General features: G+C 36.2%; 1 protein-coding gene across 1 annotated transcript in view; it reads right to left on the bottom strand.

Annotated features, from left to right (window-relative positions):
* The window catches only part of CARPA (Carbonic anhydrase-related protein A), a 416,626-nt gene that overhangs the window by 288,047 nt on the left and 110,433 nt on the right, over positions 1–18,146 (bottom strand). Inside the window, exon 2 of the mRNA XM_074183227.1 lies at positions 14,389–14,436. Within this exon, the coding sequence (XP_074039328.1) occupies positions 14,389–14,436 (48 nt within the window). The remainder of the gene's footprint in view (positions 1–14,388; positions 14,437–18,146) is intronic.

Raw genomic sequence — 18,146 nt, 5'->3', positions numbered from 1 at the left:
ATTATTTTATGGTCTTGATTCCTGACCATACTGTCTTGGAAGGCAATGAGGCTGCTGACTCCCTTGCAAAGGAGGGTGCTGCTAGCAGCTTCATCGGACCAGAACCTGTCATTGGCATCGCTTTACGCTTTGCCATACAAATAATGAACACCTTGATGACAATAAGATTATAGGACTTCTGACACAATCTTCCAGGATTGGCTCAATCCATGGCGTTTATTCACCCTTAGAAGTTTGAAACCAACCAGTTGTTGGACTATAGTAGGAACGAACTACTTTGTCTAATATGCCTTCTTGGATTTGCCTTCTTGGACGTGGACTGTAGGAAGACAGTCAATAAGACAATAAGGCTGCTGACTCCCTTGCAAAGGAGAGAGCTGCAAGTAGCTTCATCAAACCAGAACCTGTCATTAGTATCGCTTAACGGTTTGCCAAACAAATATTGAACACCTGGATGGCAAGAAGATTGGAGTCCTTCTGACTTGGCTTGGCTTGGATTGGCTCAATCCAAGGCGTTCATTTACCCTTCGAAGCTTGAAACGAAACAGTTGTTGACTATAGTAGGGACGAACTATTTTGTCTAATAGGCCTTCTTACAGGTAACTGTTGTCTGAAACATTCTATGAAGAGACTTGGACTGTCGGAAGACAGTCAGAGTTTGGCAGAGCTGCACTTCCACCATCTGACCTGAAGTATTGTGGTACCAATCAGCTTTCAACATTCATTCATCAGTTCTGTGAAATTTGATGTCTAAAAAGTTGGAATAATATTTTTTCCAATTTCCAAAGTGAATTTCGTGACCCGTTTGCGAAACAAAGATAGGTTGAACCTGGTAAAGTATTGTAAACCCGACTGAAGCACTCTCTTAGCGTTCTGCATTCATAATGAGCATTCATGACTATTGACTATTGAGAAATAGAGTGTAATATTTCCTATCTTCTTCAGTTTTGGAGATATGAAGATACAAATTTCAGATAAAAAATATTTTCGATTCTATTTCTGATACTATTTTGCTACCTATTCAGAAGTATCTCAAAAATAAGTGGACTCGATGGGAAATATTTCTGTGAACGATTTGATGTTTTTTTGAGTTCTCAATACTCCTCAGTATGGAAAAAAATTATAAATAAATAGAAAGTATATGCGAAATTTCACAAATCAAGACTTACTTGATAGGTGAAATTCATAATTTTTTCGAGAGTACCATAGTCTGCTTAGTATGCCTGGCAAATTTGAATTTTTAAATCATCAGGCTCATTATATGAGGGTGATACAAAAAGTTCCCGACCTAACAAACCGTAATTCGTGGATTTTTGTCATGGCAACCACTGCAAATGTGATAATTTTTCGGTAAGTTCTGCCTTCAGTTCATTGTATGATGTTCACCATAAAGGGTTTTAGAAAAACCGTGGCACGTGTTTCGCTAAACAATAGCTTCCTCAAGCATGAAGTTTATGCTTGAGGAAGCTATTGTATACCGAAACACGTGTCGCGGTTTTTGTAAAACCCTTTATAGTGAAAATCATACAATAAACTGTATAAATTAGTTTTTTAATATGGATTCTCATCAAGTAACGGCTAGTTCTATTCAATTATTGAAAATAATTGACTGAAATAACCCCATGACTATCCAAAAAAACAGTCGCTATCACTTTTTCAGCCGAAAAAAAACCTTTTGTTCATTTTGGAGCCGGTTGCCCCTGTGAAGTCCAATGCTTGGACTGCATTTTTATTTCGGGCGTATAATGTTGTATCCATGATTCATCTACTGTGATTATTTGGCGCCAGAACTCGAATTTACTGCGCCTACACTGCGCCAACACAGCATTGGAAATGTTCATTCTTACACGTGTTCGGTCTAACGTGAGCAAACGCGGCACACAACGGGCTAACAGCTTACACATGCTCAAATGTTGATTTAATATGTGATAACTAGGTTTTTTCGACCTGTTCATGAGGTCTGATATCTCTCTCATTTCAATTCGCCGGTCTTCCAGCACCATTTGGTGAACTTTCGCGATGTTTGCCTTGGTAGTTGCAGATTTTGGACGTTCGGATCGTTTTTCGTCTCCCAAACTCTTGCAGCCAAATTTAAAGTTAGCTGCCCAAAATTTCGCCATGGTAAATGATGGTGCATAGTCCCCATATACAGAATCCAACTCATCTCTAATTTTCGTAGGCGTATGGCCTTTCAAAAAAAAATTCAATCACAGGTCGATATCCGATTTTTTTCATTTTCATAAACTACAGTGAGTAACTATCAACAGATGAACAACGAATTTCAATAGCTTCCATTTACGAGTGCTGCTGAATTCGTGTTGAGACCGGTTCTAGCACTGCATTTGAATTTAACAGGGAGGCGAGGGCTGGTGTATAGAAACAGGAAAACATTTTCAAATCTTTTCGAAGTGAAAGTTGTTTCCAGCACTGTACTGAAAGATTTCTGACAGCCTCCCACATCAACTCCCGCAATTCCGTGCGAAACAAAAGCACTCTGTTATTATTTAGTCGAACAAAACAAAGAAGAAGGTTACAATGGATGTGCGCGGTTCCTCCAGAAGTTCCACCAACTTTGGGAAACAAATCAAATAAAGAGCTCGTCTACAGCCCGTCAAAAGCACGCGTTCACCTTATATGGTATGCATAAACAGAGAAGGACCGTTGTCCGCTATTTTCTCATGCATTATTCCGGTAGGAACAGACCTCGGCCGACATCTGCGTTCCTATTCTCTGTCATGTAAATTAGCTGATTGCAGCTTAATTCAGTTTCTGTATTTGTATGGCTTCCGCATAATCCATACTGCCACGGAATCCACTTCAAACTTGAATTCAGAATTCAAAAACAAGTTTCGGACCCCAACAACCAAATTTGAAATGTGGTTGATGTATTGTTCCTGAATAATTTCTCCGCAAGCGAGATGGGAATCGCTCTAAGGATGAGATTGGTTGATGTTCTTCTCTCAGGAATGTTTTGATGTACGGTGTAATTATTAATTTCACGTTTGGATGTGTAATAACCTGCAAACTTCAATGTGGATATCATACTGTTCAGCATGCTAGATGCAAATGAGTTTTCGTTAATTGCTATGGAGCTGCAATGACTAATTCATACACAGTATCGATATTTGTATGTTTAGTTTGAAGATCTCATGATTGGGGATGATTGGAAGAGTCGTCCTAATTGGTGGTTATCAAGTATTTATAGGAAAGGTTGGACCTACAGGAAAATGTAGTTGATCAACAATACATCAGGAGTTGTAACATACATGATTGAGCGTTTGAGAAAAAAAGTTTGGGCTCTTTACTCATCTATCTTCATACAACAGAATAATGAGGGAATTTTCCAATGAAAGAGAGGAAGATATTGTTTCCAAAATGAAATCCAAACTAGAATGTGTAGATCATGCAAAGAATTAACTTTCAAACACAACCTGGAAGATAAAGCCATTTCGAAACATCTACTCCTATATAAACATTGAATTATACAAAAAACACTCTTTCCTATTCACTTTGTACTCCAAACATTTATCATGGAATTGAATCAGATAACATCCACATGATTGCTACATAATTTAGTGTAGGAAGGAGTGAAATTTCATTCACATGTCATCTTCAATGGCCAATATACGATGTTTTAGGTAACGTCACGAAATGATGCACTCAATTCATTCAATAAATTATGATTTTATATCACGATCATATACATGACAGTATGTAAAAATATTCGTTCGCAAATGTGATTTAACCTCAGCCATAGGAATCCTGTTAAAATTGAAAGAGGTATATTAAGAAAAAAAGATTTTTAGGAATATAATAGTCATGAAAATAAAATTTTTATGATAGGGAATTTGAAATTAAAAACAACGACGTTCAAGATACTGGGTGAGTCTAGCGTTGCGCTAATAGTGCCTTCTGGATTGGTTAACTTTCATCCAGTAACTGGATTCAACAATCACCAACTACTAGTCTCAACGGTGAAGCAGCTAACCGCTGAAAGCTGTTGTACGTACATTTGAATAAGAAAGAGTCCAGGTTGGTGATAAAAACATTCTAGAATATTTAGATATATTTTCAGAGTGTGATGAACCCTCTCCCACAAACAGAATCGTACATTGAATCACACCGTAAGTCTTCATCAAATCGTCTTTCTACCCCCAAATTCATGAGGAGGAATTGAATAGATTAATAAACATGAAGCTAGAAGATCATACGTCTTCTGTTCCTCTCTGGTCATCCCCAGTATGGGTTGTATCAAAGAAAATAGGAGCACCGCAAGAACAAGAAAAAACAAATCAAAATACATGATAAAAACATCCCCAAAACGATATTTCCAGTAGAAAACTGTCATTATGAATTCTTTAGGATGACTTTTGGCCTTGAAAATGCTCCATCAACGTTTCAAATTAGAAATGATGCTTCTTAATTGTATTTTATCGCCAAAGTGGAAAATGAAAAACAATGAGAGTGTGATAGTTGCTAAAATATATGACATGGAGTTTTTGTGCTAGAATATCAATAATACAAAAAGTTATATCTTCAGAATAAAAATATTCACTAAATTCACTGGATTTAATATACAATGCACCAATTGGAATTCATATTATAGAAAAAACTTATATTTTGATGTATAGGGTGTTCAATAAAGTTGAGGGTTATTTGAAAAACGTTTATGAGAAGTAAAAAATTATAAATAACAATAGGGATACAGAATGGAAGAAATATCAATAATTAGATTGAATGGAGAGATATATTTATTGAAAAAAGGATAGATATTTGAATTCAGCTATGACATTTGTGGAAGACGTACATGTAGTGTACAACATATTGTTTTCCCATTAGAACTTTGAGGTGAAGGAGTGTACTTTTCTAAAAAAAACGTATATCTGAATTTTTCCTTTACTGAAATTGCAGCGTAATATATTACAATCATTTTTATTCAAATAAAATGTCATATTAGGCCTATGCCTCCTATGTGACGGTACTTCTCGAAAAGTCATGTGAATATTGTAAGTTCGGATGGACACACTATGCGAACGTGGATGGTTCCATTTCTTCACTCTCGAATGCGACAAAATATCAAGGTTGGATGAAGTTGCATCACTTTTCGCCGAGAGATAGCTACCTACTTTTTTTTCAAATAGATTGGAGGCTCTTAAGATACTTCGTTCAATAGATATTTCCATGCTCTATTCAACATGTTTCCATTTTCATAAATCAGATCAGTAATTTTCGGACAATAAGCAGTTTTATTTCTTTCTGTGAATCTGTCAACGAACGATAAATACAATAATGAAAAAGTATTCAAACTATCTAGTTGATTGCAATTAATGTTGGTAATGTTCATTTCCTGATAATGAGAATGCCTGTTAACATATTTATTCTTTACATAATGAAATGTTCCTGGAGTATTATTTTGCAAGCAACTCTTTCTACAAACATGAGTCCTGAAATAAAATGCAAATATGTATCGTACACTCCACATCTAGAGGTATCATATCAGGTTAGCCAGTGGGCTCTTCTTAGAGAGTTTGTCTATCGATATCAAGGTCGGACAAAGTTCACGTATTGAAGTATAATTTTGAGTACTTTTTGATGAGAATGACAATGCCGTCGTCGCTGAAGGGGTGTTTGGGATCGAGTGTGATTTTATGTGAATTTATCCCAATAATTAAAAAAAACAACTATCTGAAATACAACATTACTTATATGACAGTTTTATTAAACTCCTATTTAGGATCATGTCTTCCAGGAATACCAGGGATATATTCTGATCAAATACTGAGGTATTTGACATTGAGCTAGTGTCGCTCAAATCCAGGAAATCAAAGAGTACTTGCTACTTCTGCTGAATTTTCCACGACTTCGAAGTTGAACTCAACACACTCAAACTACAACTTGAGAGAATTTTTCCATTCCTACAGAGATTCAAGTTCAACGCAATACCACAATTTCAATCAAGTCCTTCTGCATATTCAACAAAAAACTTCAATTCCAATTCTATTCACAAAGTTGAGAACATGTAAGGTATTATTCATGACGAGAAAAGGTATACTCTATTAGAAAACGGCCCTGCTCATATGAAATATATTCCATCAAAATATATTTCAACTCGTCGTTCGCTAGAAATTCATGTTTGTAAGCAATTCGTGGTATTTACAACAAACTTCCCCAACGACACACATTCGAAATATATTTTTCTTTTGTGAAAAAAAATGAGTAATGGACGTAACACTAACTGTGGCTTCAGCCATGGCAGTATCTATTTATGAGAAAAATCAATTTCCTTCATCCGGCAAATGTCCCGCAAAATTTCATCGCATGTTGTCGATTTCTCACAATCGCCATTGTGTCTTTTCGATGGCCACTGATGTGTACTCGATTTCTTGGAACTAATAGAAGTGTTTTCACAAGCGGACAATGAAATATCGCCATTTGAGGGTCTCCCTTCTCGACAAGAGAATCATTCGGATGGATTCTGTTATTTGATCGGGGGAAGATATTGGGGGAGTTCTTGCAAACAAAAAATACGTAGTGATGGAGCAGGGAAGGCAAATGAAATCTGGAAATTAATGATGAAAAATCTCAATGACGGTAGGAGTTTAGTAGGTTGGAGTTCCATATGTATTTGTTCGAAATGGAGGATTCTCCCATTCACTTCAACTTTTTAGATGTATTCTACCTTTTCATTTACCCTTTTTAAAAACCCTTACTGAATGAGGTGGAACCCCTCCTCATTCTGAAGTGCGTGAAAATGCTCATCATCATCAACGAAGTCTTCAAGATGTCGAGCGCCTTTTTCTCATGGAAAACCTTGTAGTGTTGAAGCGGGGCTCTGTCGTGATGATCTTTCCTTTCCTAGCTACTCGTGGTTTCATTTTGCACCATGTAGAAACCAAAAAATCCAAACCTCAATTTTCAGAGGAGATGAAGAGAATGAAATACCCCAACTGTCCTCTCTATGAACCAGGATCAAGAAACAGAGTTTTTCAGTTCTCTTACCTTTGATCCTGTTAACAAACCTAAGAGGCTAGGTGGTGCAGTAGAAAAGGGACTCATCATCTCTTCAACACCAGAATATCTGATGAATCTTCCTTATACTAAATTTTTGAGCACCAGACGAAATATCTGCATCAGAGTAGTAGGTCAAAGAAGGCTTTTTCCCAAACCAGAGAAACAGAAGCACTTCACCACTGAATCGAATATGTCATCATGTATAACTGACGTATATTATGCCGTTATCTACACCATTACAGGTATGTTAGTTTAGAAGATGGTCCACAGGTTCATTTTTAGAGATGACCATTCCGGCGTGAATGGCTACAGATCATCTAGAAGCATCAGAAAAGCATCTTCTGTTTGGTGTGTGAAGTTAGCACTTCCAGCCATGAGAAAATTTCTCCCTGGAATTCATCACAGGAGGTCTAATACAAGCCACACAAGAGTGTGACTTGGAAATCATTGATCAGGTTATTACAAGATCATTCTCCACAGTCAGGCCTCAGTAGTGGATCACACACTCTGTACGCCGATTACGAACTAGATCAACTTTTTGTTGTTTGGCAGAGTATTACTCTTGCCAGCTGATTGATGGAGGACCACTTAGGAAATTATGAAATCGATTTCGTAAAAACTCAGACTCCAAGTAGGTATCAATCACAATACACCCTCACAGGTTGCACTGTGCAGTAGGATATATTCACTCACTTTGCACCTTGCTCCGATATTTTGCCCAAACGAACTGAGGATAAGTAAACATTAAATTGGTTACCATGCCACTGCGTAACAGTTTATATTGGTACCACCAAAACATACAAGGATGCGATACAAGACTGAATGAACATCGAAGACACTGTAGATTGGGTCAAATAGAAAAATTGACAGTAGCAGAACACCTGTTTAGTGAAGGAGATTGTACGATACTGTTTGGAGATGTGAAACTACTTGCCTCCGATCATGGATACCATAGTCGGCTTGTACGGAAGCCATAGAAATCCATAAACATACGGAGAACTAGAACAGAAAAGAGAAGGAGGTAAGGATTAACCGGATTTGGAATCCCATACACAAAGATGCTAAAGTGGCAACAGCGTAATGCACTGTTGCGAATATCAGAGACGACAGTTCACTCGTTAGTAAGTCAAGTAGTAATACCGTACCAAATAACAGGTACAGCGGGAATATACACGTGATTAACAGGTAATAACACTTCGTCCATAACAACACATCAACACGAGAGGCGCACTACCTGAGTTGAAATGAAAACAACTTAGGGACTAGAAATCACCAGTCATCGGTGAATCAACAAGATAAATAAACCTCTGAAAAAGGCAGCCACCCGTGGTGGCAAAACGTCAGGATGCAGTTCCAAACTACCACCGCTTCCAACCCGAATTGAGATAATAATATATAAATAAACTAAATGACAATCGAGCGCTTTGAGGTTGACATGTAAAATTATCAATTTTCACCTTTGTCTGATGCTATAAAACATTTTTTTTATCTTATTCTTCAATGGATCATTCACATTAGTCAACGATGACATGCAAAAAAATTTCGTAATTTCGTAAAACGTGTATCTATTGTTCACACCAAAATAGGAACCGGCAATTTTCTATGGGGCATTATCCACAGAAACCTTTGTACACTATATAATGTTGACGTTAATTAATTAATTACTGAGCTGCGGAGTAACAAGTTCTGAAAGTTTTTTATAACTATTTAGCACCGAGCCTAACTTCAGTTTGTCTCAGGAGTTCTTTATTGATTTCTTGTTTGTTTTTCTTGAACTCCCGACTTCTGGACCTTTGTGTTTGTTTTTCAATCAACTAATGTAAAGAAGAGTAAATGAATGTGTGTCGTGGGCGATTTTTTAGGTATTTGAAGAGAACATTGAAAATGTTAAAAGAACAAATGATGCATATGCAGTTAAAATACTCAACTATCATCAACATAAAGTCGATGATTACCGGTAGTTGAAAATCGAATTCCGTCAGAGTATCATTCCTCGAACTAAGTTGAAGACTACAACAAACAACAGGTTTGTCGTCGCCCCATCTGCCTGTGAACGAGGTAACCAACTGCAAATCCGAAATTTGCCCAACTCCTCGTATAAGGAAAGAAATCTTTCACGTATGGTCAGTGGGTATGAGAACAATTCGTTCAGGCCAGTCTCAACACCCTACACTGTAGGTTAATGGACTGACACCTATCAGAAAACTCCGTCTTGACTTGTCAAAACTTAACATGGTCGATGTTATGTTATGGAATATCTGTTATATAAGGATACGCCCCTTCACGTTTCTGATTTCTGCTACATCTCAGCGTCATAATTTGAAAAAATAACACGCAAAACCCGTTTATGGTCATACAAAAACAATGCAAAATGCGGTCATCCAAAATTATTGAATTATTTCACAATCATACACTTCACTGTATAGAAAATCCATTAGTGCGATGCTGAACTAACTGAAAACTAATAACATTTCAAAACATCAGAATAAATAACACGCAGTCCTGTCACTAATAGTGAACTGGCTATGTATATGCACCATCATATTTGATAATTATCAATAACATGTTTTGTTTAGTGTGAATTCGGTGTTACATATGTAAATAGTGTACTTCAATCCGCACCGACTGAATTGAAACATTATTTACGGTTATCGATTCAATTTTGTTGGTTTAATATCCATTGCACGTTTGGCACAGATGTTGGTATCGATAACTCGAAAAATTATGTAATCTCTGATCGAAGAACTTTATCGAAAGATATAAAGAATGAATGATATATTCAAAAATTGAAAAAACACGCTTAGATAGCAACACAAACTGAGTTCTATGGCTTGATGTAACTAACCTGTAAATTAGGTATCATTGGAAAAATCCAACCTCGAGTCCGGCAGAGACCCGGACTGCCGAAAGTTGCCTCTGTTTGGAAAATATTGAAACAGAAGGCAATATGCATTATGCCTGCCCTGCTGCGGACCAAATCAGATTATCAGAGTGTGGCAGAGCCATACTTTTACTATCTGACCTGTGTAAACTAATCGGCTTCGTTAAGAAGCTGTGTCTATTTGGTCGAGTTTCAATAGGTGTGAGTCACAATCAACCCTTGCGGTTTGCGGTGGAGGGTCGAATAGAACCACTCACTTTCGACCTAACCTTGTCCCAGCGGATCGCTAGGGAGACAATGAAAATAATGAATCGCTTGTTTATTAACACATTATAACTCGTACTACACTGATCTCAAATCGAATCTCAACAACGAAAAAGATGGAAGCATATGCAGAACACGTCTAATATCGTTTACGATTTGCAAGTGCATCGTAAAGAGCTTGCACACTGCATCTTGGATTCAATTTCATTGCCGATATCTTCTTCGCGATACACATACAAATTTTCCAACATAAAATTTTATACGACTGGCACCTTATGGCTGACGCATCCAATTTTTATCTCTCAGATAATAAATTATCTTTGAAGTGACGTGAATATGTCACAGTACTTTGATAATATTCCAAAAGAAGGTGGCAATGCTTTTATGCTATGAGATGAAATTGGAAAATTCATATCCTAGCAGTAGGTTTCAATGCCATCCTCTTTTTCGTTTCGTTAAATTCAATATTCATGTGAAATCAGTTGTTTGGAAATGTGTTTCATTTTTTGAATCATATCTGGAAAAAACTTCGCTTGATCTAGAAATCTTCATGATTGTTTTTCTTTGAGAGTTCATTGTTTGATGATGCGACGTTTATGATGAATCAAAACAGCTCCTCAATGGTTATACATATCAAGATAGTTCTAAACATAGCCTCTTCTGGAATTTTCATAAACCTACTCAAAAATAACCTCACTGTATCCCAACCTCAAGGACCATCTACACCCACAGGATGAAGGATAATTAGCCTCTATCGTGACTAGAAGTAATGAGCTCTATATCACAACATTCCACCTGAGGTTTTTTTCCAGGTATGAGATGGCACCGACATCGTTCAAGAATGACCAGCTTTCTTTTTCAACTAAACGGGTTTACGAGGCATTCCCTTCACCACATTTTGGAGGTGAGATATCATTAGATCCGAGGAATTCATGGCAACAGAGGAATTTCAAATGTAAAATGGGTAATGGATAATATTCGTTAGAGATTAGTAGGAGATTTTGAGCTCAATGAAATATCCGATAAATGGTATCCTATATTGTATCCTATATTGACCATTCTATGGCCTCTTAGTTTCACCAATATAGGATTTTCCGCACTCACAGGGTATCCGATAAATGCAATTCTTGGAATCGTCTGGTTTTCGTGAGGCCACCAAACGCGGACTGCGATTCCAAGAATTGCATTTATCAGATACCCTGTGAGTGTGGAAAATCCTATATTGGTGAAACTAAGAGGACATTGAATGTTCGCATTGCCGAGCACAAGAAACACACACAACGAGGGGAAACTAGCAAATCAGGAATAGCAGACCATGTTTGGACCCATCAACACAACATCGAGTGATCCCAAGCTGAGATCTTGCACAGAGAGGAACATTGGTTTAGGAGAAAATTCAAGGAAGCCACATACATGTTGTCGAACAACGTATTCAGCCAAGCCAGCATAGAAATACGCAACATATGGAATCCCACCATCAAGCGAAAAATGGCCAACTTTCGCCAAAACGGTCATCTCCCACGGAACCAGTGAAGCGGAAAATGGAAAGCGGGGATAAGTGAAAGTACTCGAACGACCTATAAATAGTCACCTCTCGGAGGATGCAGTCCAGTCATCACCCGAAGACGTTTGTAGATACTAGCAATCGAAACGTCGTGAACTAACGTGACTTGGAATCTCTCCATTTTTTATTTTTATTTTATTTTTTACATTTATTTATTTTTATTTATTCAATTGTTTTATTTTTACTTGTAGTTTATTTCATTATTATTTCATTTCAGGTTTATTATGGTAAATAGAATTATTAATTTCAGCTTTTCATTTTCAATTCTTCTTTTTTAGCTGTTTCAGAGATTTCAAATCATTTTATATAGTAGACAATGGAAGTCAGAACTAGTGAAATTCATCATGAAACATTGTCAATCACTTTCAAACAAAAAGTTGGTTAATAACTATATAATTTTCGAATTATTTCATTATTTCTATTTTATACAATATAAACGTACATTTTTGGAGACGGCAAATTCATCGATCAACTTAAGTTGTGTCTGATGGTGAATTAATGATAGTGTTACTATTTTGGGAATTTGTAGGGCAGTATAATTGAAGGACCTCCGTCCCAATCTTTTCTGTGCTCGATATATTTTGGTGATGTGTTATTTCTTGTACCGTGTCTCATATATATGGGAAATGTTCTCTGCTGGAGAATCAGTACCTCATATACAGGATGTTCATCAAACATGTAGAAAAAATTAGGGGGGCTATTCCTTGGACTATTCTAAGGATATTTTGTCCTATGGTGATTTTCGATTGGCTGCTTTGTTTCGAAGATACGGAGCGAAGAAAAATTTCGACAATAACACTTTATTAGCAAAAATTACATGCGATGTTTCTTAATCTACAAGAACTGTTGAGAATGACTACCGACCGCTCGGATGCAAGAATCCAATCTTCTCCTTATCTACTCCCGAACTCTTTCAAAAACACCAGAATCGTTTCTGACTGCGGTACACCCAGCAATTACCCGATTTCTTAAATCTTCTACATCTTCCACTAGAGTAGTATGAACTAATGACTATAGGTGGCCCAATATGATATAATCCAAGGGGTTTGAGTCCAGTGATCGAGCAGGCCACAAGTGAGGCCCACCTTGACCAATACAGCGACATCTGTATGTTACTGTTAAAAACTCCCAAGCCAATATGCTAAAATACACTGGTACACCATCGTGGATAAACCACATTGCTTTTCTTGTAACCAATGGTACATCCTCCAGAAACCGAGGTATCGTTTGTTTCAAAAAGTTGCGGTATACCTCACCGGTAAGTCTTTTTGGCAGAAATACCGGTCCAATCAGGAAGTCACCTACAATTCCCACGCAAACGTTTAACGAGAACTCATGTTGAAAGCGATCTTCAAGCATCTCATGTGGATTTATTTCAGCCCCAACATGGTTATTGTGACATTTCTTGAGAAACTGGCTTCATCGATAAAGAGAATAAGCGTCAGAGTTGAGGGTTATGAATCAATGTGCGCAAAAGCCATTGACAGAATACAATACGTGGAAGAAAATCTGCAGGAAGAGGTACCTGAATTCATTGTATGTAGTATGAGTACAACAAATAGTCTCTAAGAATGTTCCAAATCGTCCCGGTACTCACATTTACATTGTGGATCTTCTCCTATCATTGTCAGCACATTCTCTTCTACTTCTACCGTTCTTACTGTCATTGGCCTTCCTGGTCCTCCATTTCGCTGCTTCAATGCTCCTGTTTGACAAAGTCGTACACTTTGGAATGTTTTTCTATAAGGCAAATTACGATTAGGAAATCGTTCACTCTACAACCTTCTAGCTTCCAATGAAATGCCATCAGCAAGTCCCTAAATGAAATGCATGTCAGTCATCTCTGAGTTACTATAGCCATTCATGATAGAGAACCTCACTATCAAGGCTTTGAATATCAAACACAGAAAATGACAAAGTGAATCATTTTCAACCTATTTGACATATACAAATGATCACTTACGAGACATACCTTTCAAATTGAATGTCTGCAGCCGTTTGTAGTAATCGGAATGTTCTTGGTAGGTACCAACGGAATTGATAGATTTTTTGTTAGTTGGTAGTGGTAGCACGCTATATTTTTATTTCTGATACTTAACTCGAAGTTATTTGTCGCCCTATCAAAAATCATCAAAGGACAAAATATTTCCAAAATAGTCCTAGGAATAGTTTCTTGATGCCGCATGTTCAATGAACACCCTGTATATAAAGATTTCTCTGGTGGTGTTCATGAGAGCATCTATAATTTATATTTTATATTGCTTATCGGTCTCAGAACAAGTTTCAACTTATACTTACGGAGTATATCTTTCAAATTCGAATCTTTTGAATTTTTCAATGTCATTTTATTGTGTGAATGAATTGTTAGGATCTTATCATTATTATTATTATACGATGTTATCAGAAATAAATAAATACTTTCGGCTGTGAAAGTTTTTCGTTGCTTCTTTGATTATCCTATTGAAATTATAATGTTATGAAAAAAAATAGAACTTGTTTCTAGTGAGTAGTGTGACAGCTTTGGCAAAATACAAAAGAATTACTTCTCGAGAAAACTTCATTCAAACAATGAACTGCTCTCTTCAACTCTTCATGATTTCCCAATTGATTCACAATTTTCCACATCTGTGCCATACTTTTTAATAACGTTTCAATAATGAATTCTTACCTGAAATTCCGTCGTAAGTCCACCACTCCTGCCAGTTGTCACACCCCACTGCAACAAAAAATATGATTACAATTCCAGCCCGAATTTCATTAACTTCGCGCCCATCCGGAATATCTCAAGGAAAAGGGTGCGAACGACGAAACCCCGATGTTAAACCGAGATATCCAATAAAAAACATCGTTTTTACTGATGTGAGTAACATTTGCCGTGGGAGAGATCTGAAAACTTGGTGGATTCTTATATTACATTTCCCGTTGTTTTTCATTCTGTCAATGTTCTGACTCCATGAATACTGGAGAGTCACTTCAGACATTCTAGTTTGAGAGAAAATATTATAAAATGGTGCTGTTATGGTTTCAATTGATAGACACATGGAGTTCATAGAAGATAATTTCAAAAATTGAATTGATGATTTTCCTAATTTGTCACAATTGTATGGTAGTTCTTGAATCTGATAATGTGGCAAAATTAATTCATTTTCAATAATGTCGCATGCTACAAAAGTAACCAACGCTCGTTTCACCAACCAAGTTGACGTCTTCAGGAGATGGAGAAAAGAGTTTAGTTGGTGAATGCACCAGAAATAGTACTGCATTTCTGGTGATAGAGAAGAGTACTTATTAGGACAGTCTTCACGTTGTCGAAATTGAGTCTCCTGAATAAAATGTCATTATAAATACCTTTTTTCATATTTCCTCACCTGGAAAATTCAAATTCATCATGAATCCTTTTCAGTCTGAAATTTTGTTTTCACTGAAAAAGTTTAATAACGAAAATAATATATTCAACGAAAGTCATTTTTTTGTGGAGGAAAAAATCAGTTTTTTATCGACCAGTAACTAATTCAAATGTTGGTACTATTTTTGGACTTACTGAGAAATTCAGTCCTTTGCCCATTAGTGATTTTTCATGAGTATTGAGAATTTTGGATGACAAGTTAACTACAGTTTTTTTCTGTAAATTGTTGGTTATTTTCTTTATTACTGAAAAAACGTGTTTGTTTTTCTTCCAGATAAAGGGTTCCCCTTTATCTCCCATCTTAAGTAACATATATATGGAGTATTTCGAAGAATCTTTTGTTGAAACTTATCAGAATGGTCCCAAAGTTTGGTGGAGATACGTTGACGATATTTTTGCTGTTTGGTATAGAAACAATGATGATCTGAATATTTTTTTGAGTTATATCAACGAGCGGGAGTCGACAATTAAATTCACAATAGAGATTGAACAAGATGGTCGACTCCCTTTCCTTGATGTAATGTTGGAGAAGTCATCAGATCAATTCGATACAAATGTCGGAAGAAAACACATACAAATAGATATCTCCACTATACATCAAATCATCATGCGAGTGTTAAAAAAGGTATAATAAATTGCCTTTACAAAAGAGCTAAAATGATATGCAATTCAACTGAAAATCTCAATAAAGAAATATCATTAATTAAATCTGTTTTGAAAGATAACGCTTATCCAGATTCTTTCATAAATTCAACGATAAATTCAATAGAAAATAAAGAGTCAATTAAAAACCAAACGAGCATACAAACAGCTTCACAAATTCAACAACACCCAACTAAACAATTACCGACTCAACATCCAACGACACCTTTTACAACTAACGTTATACCTTACATTCCAAGACTATCTGAAAAAATAAGACGAATTGGAAATAGATATGATGTTAGAACTACTTTCGAAACAAAAAATACACTGAGATCTATACTCACACATACAAAACCCAACAAAACTGAAGAAAAAACAAAAAATTGTATTTATAAAATACCTTGTTCTTGTGGTAAAAGTTACATTGGTGAAACCTCAAGACCATTGAAAGTGCGTGAGAATGAACATCGAGATTATATAAAAAATAGACAATTGACAGGATCAAAATTACCAGAACACATTTTAAAATCAGACGGTGAACATCGGGTGGAATGGAATAGGACAAGAAAGATTACCAATGAGCCTCATTCTAAGAGACGTAAGCTAAAAGAATCAGCGTATGTTCTCATGTCTGGAGAGAATTGTATCTCGAATAGCTCCTTAGAAATAGACCGTACTTGGCTACCCATCTTGAAGAAAACTTTGGATAGTGGCGAAATGGCAACAAACTGATATCGGAGAGTACCTTGTATTACATCGAATGTTTCAGTTGTCAATAAACAACATACCCAATACCCAATTTCTCTGAACTATATTTGTGATGAAATCCAAATGTGGAAAAAATAGATCTCATTCTATTGAGAAAAAACTATTTTGATACGCCACGCTTCTACTGGTTACCCTGTATATTGAAAAATATTTCAGACGTAATATTTTTCAATATCTGTACAAGGTGTATGATAATAGCATTGAATCAAGAATTTGTTAAATCTCTTAAAATCAACTGAACTGAAATGTAGCAATGTGAAAAATTATAAAAATTAATGAAAAGTACGGATTATTTTTGATGCTAAAGCGAAACATCATGACCTGTTTATTTTCCCTGTTTCTACAAAATTGTTCAAAAAATGAAGATTTATCGAAATAACCTACGTTCCAACTTTTTCGATTTCACAAGTATTCTTAGTGTTCAGTCTTTCTAAATCATTTGTTATTTATTCTTTGTGATCTGTTTATTTTTCATGATTGAGAAGTCTTTCATATTTTCCTGTTCCTTTTGTTGTACAACAAAATTCGAAATTTTGGCGAATCCGCTGGTTTTGTTCCTTTGTAGGTAGCTCATTATTTTTTGTTTCGCCATTTGGCCTCTTCAGTCAACAGTATTCGATCTAACAAACTGCCTTGTTTACTGTATATGGGAATCTTCCAGAACCTCCCAAGTTTGTTCTATTTTTCACAAAATGTTCCTTTCAATATTCGAATTTTCAAATTTTTTGTGACTGTCCAATACTCACCTAGGCACTTGTCCTTTCCTGTGAATAGCTTCACATCCCCTAATGCACATTCTTTCAGTCAAGAAAATTGTTTCGCTAATTCGAAATTTCTGTCGGTTTCACTTGATATTATTCTATGAGACCTCAATTCATTATTTTCCTTTTATTTTCTCCCAATTATCATCATTCTGTCAAATTCGTCGATGTTCTGCGAGATAGGGGGAAACAAAAAAGCGATTTTACATTCTGTAGCCAATTCTTGGTGTAGTAATAAACTACCGCGGTGTTTGGACCCTCAGTAATATTTGATATTTTTTGTCGTCATCATCGCTTCCCAATGCATTCTTCAAAAGTTATTGTACAAGTATTTTTTAAGTGAGTGAATGAAATCCTGTATTTTCGATTGAATTCGGAGTTTTTTGCACCATCAACAATATCTGATTGTCTAATTTCATTTGAAATCTCAGATGTCCGACTCTAGGCTTAATTTGTATGTTTGTGATGACGAAATTTGATTTCAATTCAACATAGCAACAAGCAATAAAGCATTCGTGTGTTAACATCAGACAGCGCCGTTTCGACCCACATTAGGCTCATCAGTGTTAGGCTGAACCATGCCTACATTGTTGAGTTCAACTTTACTAGAAGAACAAGCCTGACAGGTGAAAGAGACGAGATCATTTTTGAAGACATCTAATCCTGATTATCTTGTTTATTTTTGATATTCGTGCAATAAGCCATTTGCCAATATCACAGATTGCATCTGTGGATGGTAGATTTCATAACCTTCATCTAATTCGACATTCCGTTGATTTTGTAATTGTGGGACAATCAGGATGGGTTTTATTTGGTAAAATATAAAAATGTTCTTGCACTCGTATG

Source organism: Leptinotarsa decemlineata, unplaced genomic scaffold (genome assembly GCF_025532065.1).
Source record: "Leptinotarsa decemlineata unplaced genomic scaffold, Ldec_3_MD MMD2_tig00026336_RagTag_RagTag, whole genome shotgun sequence".
Lineage (NCBI taxonomy): Eukaryota > Metazoa > Arthropoda > Insecta > Coleoptera > Chrysomelidae > Leptinotarsa > Leptinotarsa decemlineata.
This window is presented reverse-complemented; position numbering and strand designations above follow the sequence as displayed.